The sequence below is a fragment of the Marmota monax genome, unplaced genomic scaffold (assembly GCF_021218885.2).
Source record: "Marmota monax isolate L192 unplaced genomic scaffold, Marmota_monax_Labrador192_F-V1.1 WCK01_AAM20220418_F8-fsc00005, whole genome shotgun sequence".
In the NCBI taxonomy this organism is placed as follows: Eukaryota; Metazoa; Chordata; class Mammalia; order Rodentia; family Sciuridae; genus Marmota; species Marmota monax.
Window position 1 is genome coordinate 22019224 of NW_026692254.1, and position 13344 is coordinate 22032567.

The 13344-nt window shown below is 35.8% G+C and overlaps 1 protein-coding gene across 6 annotated transcripts in view; it reads right to left on the reverse strand.

The window, feature by feature from the left end:
* Chd2 (chromodomain helicase DNA binding protein 2) overlaps nt 1–13344 on the reverse strand; it is a 125526-nt gene that overhangs the window by 94841 nt on the left and 17341 nt on the right. For all 6 annotated transcript variants that reach the window (XM_046436623.2, XM_046436613.2, XM_058576962.1 and 3 more), the window contains 3 exons: nt 7512–7743; nt 3282–3368; nt 1397–1458 (listed from right to left, as the gene is read on the reverse strand). In XM_046436623.2, the coding sequence (XP_046292579.1) occupies nt 1397–1458; nt 3282–3368; nt 7512–7743 (381 nt within the window). The remainder of the gene's footprint in view (nt 1–1396; nt 1459–3281; nt 3369–7511; nt 7744–13344) is intronic.

Here is a 13344-nt window from a genome sequence, read left to right on the forward strand (position 1 = left end):
AGTATAACTCTATTTTAGAAGGACATAAGGAAATAGTTTTAAAATACTCAAATTATTTGCCTTATACAACTTTTTTAATTAATATTAATCTTTACTAATAATACATTTTAAAGTAATTAAAAATTACTAATACTTTAGAATCAGTATGTAACTGGAACTCCTATAAGAAGCCATAGATAATTAACACAAGAATTCCGAAACTGGGAGCTGGGGTTTCGGCTCAGGGGTAGAGCACTCACCTAGCACATGCAAGGCGCTGGGCTCAATCCCCAGCACCACATAAAAATAAATAAATAAAGTAAAGGTATTGTGTGCAACTACAATCCCAAAACTGGTCTACAAAGTTTTGAATATCTAGATCTTTCTGAGTTGATATACAGAATTCATGTAATTGAAGGAACTGTACCTTCTCCAAAAAAACGATTTTAAAAATTATTTCTCAAAAATCAAATAATTTTCAACATGTAAGCAGAGAACTCTTTTAAATTAAAAAATAATGAGTCACGCACGGTGGCACATGCCTGTAATCACAGTGGATCAAGAGACTGAGGCAGAAGTATCACAAGTTCAAAGCCAGCCTCAGAAAAAGCGAGGCACTAAGCAACTGAGTGAGACCCTGTCTGTAAATAAAATACAAAATAGAGCTGGGATGTGCCTCAGTGGTTGAGTGCTCCTGAGTTCAATCCCCAGTACTCAGAAAAAAAAAAAGTAGTAGTAGTAGTAGTAGTAATAATAATAATAATAAACACATAACCTATGTTACAAAGTAATTTTCATGGAGCCTAAGAATTAAAATTTTCTGGTCTATAAACTACAATGTTAAAAATTATATGGGGCTGGGGTTGTGGCTCAGTGGTAGAGTGGTTGCCTCACATGAGTGAAAGACTGGGTTCAATTCTCAGCACCACATATAAATAAATAAAATAAAGATCCATCAACACTAAAAAATATTTTTAAAAAAATGATATGAGAACAATAGTATATAATTTCATACCAAAATGAGTGCCCAACCAATATAATTCTGCCATGCCAACACAAAGGACAAATGATAAAAGAAAAAAAAAATGGCAAATTTAGATTTGTTCCTTGTTTAATTAACTATAATGTACATTTTTTTAAAAATTTAAGTTGAGCTACACCAGAGGGAAGAAGTTGGAATTTGCCCCCAAGAAACAGCCCAAGCACATGTGGAACCCTTCCATGTGTTAAACTAAGAAGTCCTAGCTTCAAATGCTTCTACTGCTGCAAAAAAGCAGGATAATAGTAACCCAAGCTCATAAGAGAAACAAAGGAAGATTCAGACCTGGGACAGACGGAAGACACAATGAATGCTTCCTAGAAATGCTGACATGTTTATAACTACCAGATTTAGTAATTTCCCCCATGAAAGACTTACTGTTTTTTCAGCTGCCTCTGGCCTCTTCTTTTTGGGCTCCCACTCTCAGACCCGCTACTTGCCTTCAGTGTGTGAGGGGGGAAAAACGATTACAGACTTTAATGCACAATTCGTTGGGATAACGCTACCTCCTGGTTCTACAATCTATTCAATATAGCATTATTAAATATGAGATTTTTTTTTTAAAGAGAGAGAATTTCTTAATATTTATTTCTTAGTTTTTTTTTGTTTTTTTTTTTGGCGGACACAACATCTTTGTTTGTATGTGGTGCTGAGGATCGAACTCGGGCCGCACGCATGCCAGGAGAGCGCGCTTACCGCTGGAGCCACATCCCCAGCCCATAAATATGAGATTTTAGACAGAAGGAAATCCATGCACTTGTTTGATGGATCTCCCTCTTCTTTTGCTTTGAAAATTAATGTCTCTCTGTTAATTACTGAGTTATGTCTAAAGCCAAAAAGTATTTCTCAGCTTGACTTCCAGAATAACAATATCTAATAAAATTTTCCACAGTGCAATGATGTAAATGTTCTATATCTGTAATGTCAAATGGTAGTCAACCACATGTAACTACTGGGCACTTGAAATGAGGCTAGTGTAACTAAAGAAAAAAAATTTAAATTTATTTATTTATAATTACTATAAGATTTAAAAACCCCATGTGGCAACCCTATTGGATACGGCAGATCCGAAATATCAATGAAAATACCACATTTAGTCAGTGTGCCTTAAAGCCTCTGACTGCTTATCTATTCATTTTTGACTTATTATAAAAGCAAGTTACATCATGAGCCAAAAGTGCTTTGCTAATAGGCCAAGACAAGTTTATAGTCACAGACATTTGAACAGCTTTTTTCCCCAAACATTAAGCAAAATGGCTAAGTATTCCTGTTAATCTTATGTCCTACTGAGATGAAGAAAAAGATTTACCAAACTATGTGATTGGTTTAAGTGTGGCTCAGTAACCTTAGTGATAGACACTACGAAAAAGGAAAGCAAAAGCAAACCAGTTCAGAGGTCACTCAAAATCAAACATCACAAATATAATGTAGATACGTTAGGGTGAATTATATTTTTAAAGTACATTTGCAAAAAAACCCACACTCAACTCACTAACCTTTGACTATCAATATTATAACTTTCAGAAGAATGTTAAATAGCTAAGAATATCAAAGTCCTCCTAAGAAGGCAGAAAGGGGACATTTTATTGAGACAAGAGTATCTCTTCAGAATCTAGTCTATCAATCTAACATAAAGATAAGAATCCACAAAAATATCACACAATCTGAGAATGGTAAAAGAAGTCTGATTCTATACACAAACAACTCCAGTACATAATACCAGTTTCAAAAAGCACCAATCTATTCAATCTCTCATAATTAGATCAGAGAGTGAATATATTGGAAACTAGTTTTATCTCACACTAAAAACGATCAAGAAAACTAAATTTACAGAAATTAGATAAAATACATTACTTAAGAACTCTCTCCTTTCCTTTCTCAGCAATAAGTCCCAAACTCTTTCCATTGTTCTTTGTTCATCAGTTCAACCAAATCTACATCTAGAAGCAAGAGGTTTAAAAAAAAAAAAAAAAAAATCTTGCTACAATCAATTTCACTATGAGAAAATTAACTTAAAAAAATCTGAGGTCTGTTTTGTGTAACACTCTAATATTCTACTGAAACATTAACTATTATATTTTTGGTAAGTTTCTTGTATTTAACTTCTTGCCTTATTATTTCTGTCACAGAAACCTCACATTAAAGTCAATTAACTCCCATGCCTGAAGTTCAGTCTTATTAATGGTAACACATTCCACAGTCACAAAGGATAAAATAAGAAATTTAAATGTATGTATCCCCTTAAAACAATTTTTGTTCTTACCTCTTCCTTAATATTAAATCGTGATGGTTCTTGTCTGCTTCGGTTTGATCGCCTAACCCCATAAACATCAGGATATTCTTCCCACATCTGTAAAATTAATAGGCCATGGATGAATTTTTTTTCTTGATTTCCATTTAGTATTTAAATCACAGGAACATTTATTTAAATTCAAAAGAATTCACATAATTAAATACCAAAAGAGTTGTGTGGCTAATTTTGTTTATGATACAACAAAGTTCCATCTTTAAAAAAGAAGAGACATAATAATGCTAGGACACAAAGTTTAATAATTCTCTTCATTACTTAATAATGGCTAGTAAGTTATAGGACACACTGTTTACTCACTGTTAAAATACAAACTTAAAAAAAAGAGTTAAATAATATGGTTAGGCAAAATAGCAATTTCACTAAAGACAAAGTATGTACTGATTAATTTTAAATTCCCCAATTCTTTTTTTTTTTTTTGGTACTGGGATTAAACCCAGGGGCATTTAACCATTAGGCCACATCCCCAGCCCTTTTTTGTGTTTTATCTTGAGACAGGGCCTCATTAAGTTGCTAAGGGTCTCATTAAGTTGCCAAGGCTAGTTTTTAACTTTCAATACTCCTTGCCTCAGCCTCCTGAGCCACTTAAGATATTACAGGCATGTGACACCAAGTCCAACTTAATTCCCTAATTCCTGAGATTCAACTTTTACTACAAAACTACAACTCAGAAATTCAAGTCTAATTAAGTAAGAATCAGGGTATCTGCATATTTTTTAAGTTCCTCAGGTTGTGTATTTCCCAGATACATGTTAGAAATTCTAAGGACACTGTTATCCTTTTATTCTAGGAACACCTATTTTTATTCTCAAACCATAATTAGCCCTTTGCTTTTATGACTTGAACTTTTAATAAAATCCTCACCAGTGCTTTCAAAAACTTAAGGAACTAATAATTAGGAGCTGGAATTGTGGCTCAGTGGTAGAGCCTAGCATGTGTGAGGCACTGGGTTCAATTCTCAGCACCACATATAAATAAATAAAATAAAGGTCCATTGACAACTAAAAGATATTTTTTTTAAAAAAAAATTAAGGGACTAATTAAAGAGATACTAAAATTTTACTCTCCGTCCCCAGAGATAACTAATATATTCTGTTATTTTAAAACAAAATCTCATAAGCAAAAGGGATTCCCATGGACTGTGGAATGCTGACACACACAAAAAAAGTCTAATAGTAGCTAAACATGTAAAAAAATGCTTAAAAGCAAAAATTAGAAATGTTGGTTTGTTATCAAAACACAAATGACAGGCAATGTCACGAAAACATTTGGAAATGAGAGCCACTGTCTTGAGACTGGTAAAATATTTTCACTTGAAAGCATGGAAACTGGATCCTAAAACAGAAAACTGATGAAAGATGATCTAAAAAAATACAATATTACCATGCCAAAGAAAGACATTATTAACAATGACTTAAAAAAAATAGGAAAATAAAGAAAACAAAGCCTAAAAAAAATTAATTAATTTTAAAAAATAAGGCCAAAATAGGCATCTTACAACTATAATCTAACATAATCATGCAGTTTAGTATTCTTAGATTCTCTAATTATCTTAGAATAACCATCTTGGAGTTAAAAGACAAAAAGCCCAACCAGAATGAATTAGGAATAATCAAGTGGTTGGAAAAACAGGTGCAAGAGGCAAGTAAACGCAAAACAAGCCAGACAAATATGACAGAGAAAGGAAAAAAGAAAGTGCTTCACTGTAGTGTCTGCAACCCCAACTCCTTTTGGGACCTCTACTAGAACTTTGAAATTATTTACATGAATCAACACAAATTTTTATGGAACTTTTATTAACGAGGATGGCTAAATCATATTTAAATTTAGCTACATCAATCCGTTTTATTACTTTAGTAAATTAGCCATGTATTCTGTTCAACTATTGCAACTTTCACGGAATATACCATAATGCTTATATCCTAAAATCATCTTGTGATCATATTTGTCCTTTTGAGGACCAATGATATCTAATTCAACTCTTCCACGAAAAAGCTACCCTCGGAGTTATCACTACTGAATAATCCTACATAAATAACAGAACTTTTTTCCTGTTGGGAGAAGGTGAAGGATGTCACCTTATGAAAAGGATGTACACAAAAAGCAAGCCTTCTATTAAGTTCTCATTTTAGAGTTACCATTATTAAAGGCACAATACAGTCATTCTGACTGCTACTAGGTCCACTTACAACCACTACCACCACCCACCACTGTGCTCGGGATTGAACCCAGGGCCTTGCACATGCTAAGTATATGAATTCAATCTTGGCAATGCCTTCTCTCATTTCTTAGTTATTAAAGAAAGTAAATAAGATCTTAGAAATAGCAGTTGTGAATCCCAAAGAGTCAACCAAGATTTCAGTAAAACTTTAAACTTACAAGTCATGATTTCTACAGTTTCCTTTTACTTCTACATGTAAAGAGCTCCTACTATAGGAAAGATAATTATACCTAGACTTCTGTGTTCATATTTCATTCAACAATGTATTGGAACAAATACATAATAACAAATCCCATCAATATTACAACTGTAAAGCACCAATAAAAAAATGTGGGAAAAAAAAAATCATTGGAGTTTTCTGAAAAGAACACCTGGTGTAGATGTACAGGGTGAACCAGGCTCAGAAATTAGGCTCTAAGCATCACTGAGCAAGACCTTCTGACACATGCCGGATGGCAAATTTCTGATGATACTCAGTAAAAAATTTCTAAGTAACACTTCTATGTGACCTTTTTGAAAAAAAAAAAAAAAAAGGGCCACTTAAACTGTATTTTTAAAAAGTATACCACACAAGGAGCAAGCAACACTTGAGTGTCGTAAGGACGTCTTTCATTTTCCTATTAGACTGCCATCAGGATTCTCCAACCTAACAAGCTCCTAAAGGTCGCATACCATTAAGCAACAATTATGCTGGGAAGAGAAAATCTGAAATAAGCCAGATTTAGAATCAACTGTGTTAAGAGTTAAAAGTGGTTTTGTTTTTTAAGTTGTTTGTTGAACTTGCAGGTAATATAAACCTACTTGTAATATTATGAAAATCTGAGTGTGCAAAACATAGATTTATTTATATCTTCAAGTATAGCTTAAATAAAAAACGATTTGGCATAAAACCTCTGACTTCATTAAGGTTCTTTTTCTCCCATTACTGAGAATTGAACCCGAGGCCTTGCACATGCTATGTTTCTAAATTTTTAAAAGCAATAGTCTGGAAGAGAGTAAGGAAAGGTACAAGGAAATGAGATTAATCAAATTATATATGAACATGACATAATGAATCCCACTACTATGGATAATTGTAATGTGAAAAAATTTAAAAAGGCAATAGTCTTTGGGAGCTGGCAGTGTTGAATTAAACTGGTGGATTGCTTGCCTAGCACGTGTAAGGCCCTGGGTTCAATCCCCAATACCATGGGTGGAGTAGGAGGTGGAGAGTGATTTTTTTTTTTTTTAACTTTCAGTGACCGAATCAATATTCTCTCAAAATTATATTTTAAAAATTACATTCTGAGTTTGGGGTTGTGTCTCAGAGGTAGAGCGCTCGCCTAGCATTTGTGAGGCACTGGGTTCGATCCTCAGCACCACACAAAAATAAAATAAAGGTATTGTATCCATCTACAACTAAAAAAAAAAGTTACAATCTGATGATTAAACCAAGTAATTAGTTTTTTCCACCAAAAGAAATGCATTCTAAAAAGTTTGACCATCAATAAGAAAATGTTACATGACTCAAATTTTTTGCCCTTTTGCATTCTTTACTAGAAGATTCTTTTCTGTTTTTTTTTTTGTTTGTTTGTTTTTCTGTAACAAGTATTTCTCTTCCATTGCTCAGCTAGCAAAAACTGTCTTTATTCTTGGATCATGATTATCTATCACTGAGCTTTACAATTGCACTCCACAATCAAAAGGAGAGTTACTATTAACTATTAGTGGTGTTCTCTGATACTAGCACAGCATAACATTTTTTAACTAATTTTTTTAAGTTAAAGACCAAAACTATAAAAATTTGACTTTTGCCGTATAGTTAGATAGTTTATATTACTAAATATTTTTCTTAAAGCTCTATTAACTAAATCGGTTGGTAAATCAGAAAGGCATTGCAAATATAGAAAAGGTGGCTAAAACTCATAGGTCTGGGGGCTGGTCCTATCTAGCAGCACATCAACACTGTACAACAAAGAAGATACCTTCTTCACATCAGCTATCCGTTCCTTCTTGGATGCTGGCTTCTCTTTGGCTTCTGGAAGAACTGGTTGGGATTTGGAACCTGCAGATTCACTCTCAGATTCTGACTGACTCTCAGAAGATTCAGAACTGCTGTTCGACTCGCTCCCATGTCCACCTCCTGGATCACTGCCCTGCTCACTTTCCGATTGGCTGCCTGAATCTGAACCTGAAGCTTCTTCAGAGGCTGAATGACTTGATTCAAAAAGGGAGAGAAGAGAGACAGACACAGAGATTTAAGAACTGCCACATATATCTATATTTTTAAAAATTCACATGATAAAATATCAGTAGATAGTAAGTTTAGTAACATAAGAGCAAAATCCTCAAATTCATTTTTAAATGTTTATAACACAATGTTATTGATATTATTCAACAATCCCAACAGCTACCTCAAGTGCTTCTACGATGCTGTGTATCAGCTGATCTTAGATAGACTAGTTCTTTAACAAAGGCCCAAAGGTGAGCCAAGCACAATGACACATGCTCATAATACTAGATGCTCAGAAGGCAGAGGGAGGAAGACACAAATTTGAGATCAGCCTGGGCAACTTAGTGAGACCCTGTCTCAAAATAAAAATACAGAAAGGGCTGAGGATGTAGCTCAGTAGTAGAACAAAGTGGTCTTGGGTTTAATCCCTAGTATCAAAAAAATAAAAATAAGAAGGACCTGAAGATTGATACTGCTCCCTTTATTTTTTTATTACTATTAGTTGTTCAAAACATTACATAGCTCTTGACATATCATATTTCATACATTTGATTCAAGTGGGTTATGAACTCCCATTTTTACCCCGTATACAGACTGCAGAATCACATCGGTTATACATCCACATTTTTACATACTGCCATACTAGTGTCTGTTGTGTTCTGCTGCCTTTCCTATCCTCTACTATCCCCCCTCCCCTCCCCTCCCATCTTCTCTCTCTACCACATCTACTGTAGTTCATTTCTCTCCCTTGTTTTTTTTCCCTTTTCCCTCACTTCCTCTTATATGCAATTTTGTATAACAATGAGGGTCTCCTTCCATTTCCATGCAATTTCCCTTCTCTCTCCCTTTCCCTCCCACCTCTCATCCCTGTTTAATGTTAATCTTCTTCTCATGCTCTTCCTCCCTGCTCTGTTCTTAGTTGCTCTCCTTATATCAAAGAAGACATTTGGCATTTGTTTTTTAGGGGTTGGCTAGCTTCACTTAGCATAATCTGCTCTAGTGCCATCCATTTCCCTGCAAATGCCATGATTTGTCATTTTTTAGTGCTGCGTAATACTCCATTGTATATAAATGCCACATTTTTTTTATCCATTCATCTATTGATGGGCATCTAGGTTGGTTCCACAGTCTAGCTATTGTGAATTGTGCTGCTATGAACATCGATGTAGCAGTATCCCTATAGTACGCTCTTTTAAGGTCTTTAGGGAATAGTTCGAGAAGGGGAATAGCTGGGTCAAATGGTGGTTCCATTCCCAGCTTTCCAAGGAATCTCCATACTGCTTTCCAAACTGGCTGCACCAATTTGCAGTCCCACCAGCAATGTATAAGTGTACCCTTTTCCAAACACCCTCGCCAGCACTTGTTGTTGTTTGACTTCATAATGGCTGCCAATCTTACTGAAGTGAGATGGAATCTTAGGGTGGTTTTGATTTGCATTTCTCTGACTGCTAGAGATGGTGAGCATTTTTTCATGTACTTATTGATTATATGTCCTCCTCTGAGAAGTGTCTGTTAGGTCCTTGGCCCATTTATTGATTGGGTTATTTGTTTTCTTATTATTTAATTTTTTGAGTTCTTTGTATACTCTGGATATTAGGGCTCTATCTGAAGTGTGAGGATTAAAAATTTGTTCCCAGGATATAGGCTCCCTATTTACCTCTCTTATTGTTTCTCTTGCTGAGAAAAAACTTTTTAGTTTGAGTAAGTCCCATTTGTTGATTCTTGTTTTTAACTCTTGTGCTATGGGTGTCCTATTAAGGAATTTGGAGCCCAACCCCACAGTATGTAGATTGGAGCCAACTTTTTCTTCTATCAGATGCAGAGTCTTTGTTTTGATATCAAGCTCCTTGATCCATTTTGAGTTAACTTTTGTGCATGGCGAGAGAAAGGGATTCAGATTCATTTTGTTGCATATGGATTTCCAGTTTTCCCAGCACCATTTGTTGAAGATGCTATCCTTCCTCCATTGCATGCTTTTAGCCCCTTTGTCAAATATGTATATCAGCGACAAATCCTCTGAAATGGAAATGAGGAAAACCACCCCATTCACAATATCCTCAAAAAAAAATACTTGGGAATCAACCTAACAAAAGAGGTGAAAGATTTATACAATGAAAACTACAGAACCCTAAAGAGAGAAATAGAAGAAGGTCTTAGAAGATGGAAAAATATACCCTGTTCATGGATAGGCAGAACTATCATCATCAAAATGGCGATATTACCAAAAGTTCTCTATAGGTTTAATGCAATGCCAATCAAAATCCCAAGGGCATTTCTTGTAGAAATAGATAAAGCAATCATGAAATTCATATGGAAAAAGAAAAGACCCAGAATAGCAAAAGCAATTCTAAGCAGGAAGAGTGAATCAGGCAGTATAGCGATACCAAACTTCAAACTATACTACAGAGCAATAGTAACAAAAACAGCATGGTACTGGTACCAAAACAGGCGGGTGGACCAATGGTACAGAATAGAGGACACAGAGACCAATCCACACAAAAAAAAGACACTGCTCCCTTTAAATGATGTAAAACTGAAACTCAGAAGTATTTGTCATTTTCACACCTCCCTGACACAGAAAGTCCAAAAATCTGACCAATCTGAATCCACTATCTTATCTGTAAGAAAACTAAAGTGTGTACTACAAAGAGAAAGAATGCAATCTGGTTGCCATTATACTAATCAGTGGTTCTCCATAGGTGTAAACTAGACTCCTCTGAGGAGCTTTATAAAAATATATACACATTAATCCCAATCCAGAGGGGTCCTGCTTGCAAAAGGGGTATTGATTCTAATGTGACTGCCCAATACTGGCCTCTATACATTCCCCTCCCCTTCCTCACTCCAAACATCCCTCAAGGAAGAGGGAATTGAAGAATGTAGGTAACAGCTGAAACACAAGGTTCACAAACAAACAGAACATTCAGAGATGATAGAGTATCAACCTCAAGCTCAAAGACAATACATGTATATACTCAAGAATATAACTAATGTGACTCTGTAACCTGTACACTTGGAAAAATGAGAAATTATACCCCAAATTAAAAAAAAAGAAAAAGAAAAAGAAAAAGCATTTAGGCACCCTGGTAGAACTGAAAATACTTTAAAGTGATAAGAACTAAAATGGAGGAATTCAATGGCTAAAGAGATAAGATAGTTCTCTTTTTCTTGAAAACTATCTTTTCACAAGAGGGGCAGGGCTCAGCAAAGAAAGGCAGGCAAAACAAAAGCCAGAACCTAGAGTAACATTAACTTCTCAGAAAAGTCCTTGACTTTAGCAATTAGGAGGTAAGTCCTATGGCATGAAGCCTAAAAGAATAAAGAAGGGAAGCTTCATATTTACCAGCAAAGCAACTTCCAAACTAGAAATAAGATTATACCACTTAACAAATATGTATACAAAATTAATAGATTAGAACACTGGAAACTGGGATAGACCCAAATAACGCTGTGTGATCTATTATAAGCACAATTGAGTGCAGGAACCTTGCAGTTACCAAGAAGCAATGAAAAATAATGGGTAGGGGCTGTCTCTACCTAAAGGAGGGAAGAAAGGTGGGGAAAAATATAAACTGCCTGATTGCCTCATAGTTATAAGGCATAATTCTTTGCATGTATTTTATATGGACTTTATATGTATTATTTTGCTTATTCCCCAGAACCATACTATTGAGAGTTAGTATTAAGGAATGAAAAAACTGAGATGTTTTAAAATTTGACCAATGACAAAACTAGAAAATCTGAAGGTTATGGGGAGGGCAGATAATCCAAGACTAACTCAAAACCCACATATTATTTTGCCATAAGAAATAAAAACCTTAAAGACTCAAAGTAAATCTTATCCCTATTATAAAACGTCTCCAAAGATAAGACATCCCCGCTATGAGACTCACAACTTTTAAATTCTCATTATAATTATTGACTACTTAGCCCTTTTCAGATCAAGCTGACTAGACCAGCTAATTAAGACACACAAGTCCCTAACTCTATACCTGTGTACAATCAGAAGGCCATCACTAGGCAAGAGGGGAAAAAAATAAATAGAAAGAAAGCTGGACAATAACAGTTAAAAAGTACAGCCTCTGCAGGAGGATCACAACTTCAAAGGCAGCCTCAGCAACTTATCTAGGCCCTCATCATCGTGAGACCTTACCTCAAAATAAAAAGTAAAAAGGACTAGGGATGTGGCTCAATGGTTAAGTGCCCCTGGGTTCAATTCCCCATACCAAAAAAAAAAAAAAAATGCAGCTTCTGGCCAGACCCAGTGACACACACCTGAAAATCCAGCAACTCAGGAGGCTGAAGCAGATGGATGGCAAGTTCAAGGCCAGCCTGGGCAACCTGGCAAGACCCTGTCTCAAAAGAATGGGATGGGGAGGACTATGTAGACCAATGCTGAAACAACCCTAGGTTCAATACCCAGGGGGGTGAAAGAGGGTGCAATCTGAGTCTCTAGCATCTAGTTTTCATTCTAGTACTAGTGGTAGATTGCTCAGGCCTGCACCATCCTGTCATCTACCTGTAGAGTCATGAGACCATCAAATGATAGCTATAAAATCAATATTCTATAAATGCCAAAGCCTTATCCCAAAAGGCATATATTTAAGAATCTCACATCCAAGCTCAGATTTCATTCTCCACAGCTAACTAACTACTGGTGAGCCTATACCACAAAAATCCATGACTCACTGGAATTTGTTAGTTTTGCTTTCACCATTTGCTCACTAAAAGGTACAGAAGCTCCTGAGTTTTCTTATAAATTAAGGGATTCAGAAAGGGGAGTGTGTCTGAAAAGGATGTGAGGAGAACAACCTGAAAACTGCGCATATACAGCAAAGCAGCACAGTGCCTCAACGAAGTCAGATCAGAGAGCAGCTACCCTTGGCCTGGTCATTGTAACAGCAATCTCAGCATGCCCTGTAAAATCTGGCCTCTGACAATTCCTCAGACCCATCAGATAACAACTCCTGCCCACTGCTCCAGCTACCAACCACCCACAGAATATCAAGTAAGCTAAGCTCTAATAGTTCTCATCTCCAACCCCTACATCCACTGCTTATGTAGCAAGCTAATTTTGAGGTAACAGGCACTGAACTTATGATAGGAGAGCACCTAAGTTCAGTGCCTATTAGATACTTCTAAATGCTGATGTCTAACATATTAATTACTACCACTGAAAACCCCAAGAATGCAACCTCATTTTGAAGTCAGCTTCAACCCTCATATTCTGCTGGCTCTCCTCACTTTTAGCAATGACATACATCCTGAACTAGAAAACTGGCCCCAAAACCCAGCTGTTACCATCTACACTACCTTGCCTCCCATTTTTCCCAATATATAAAAACAGACTTGAGAGGGAAGCTCATCTTCAATGTTCCTTGAACCTAGTATGTTAGAGAAGGGGAATTTACTGACTTCACTAGAAAATGCAATCTGCCTCTTTTTGAAATGACTGGCTTAGTTTTTCAGTTACTATATTGCTTAACTCCAGGTAAGACGTGGAATCATATTCTGGCAATCACACCACCTAAAATTATCACAGGACCACAGTATGTTCTCCCACAAAATAGAAAACATTCCAAGAC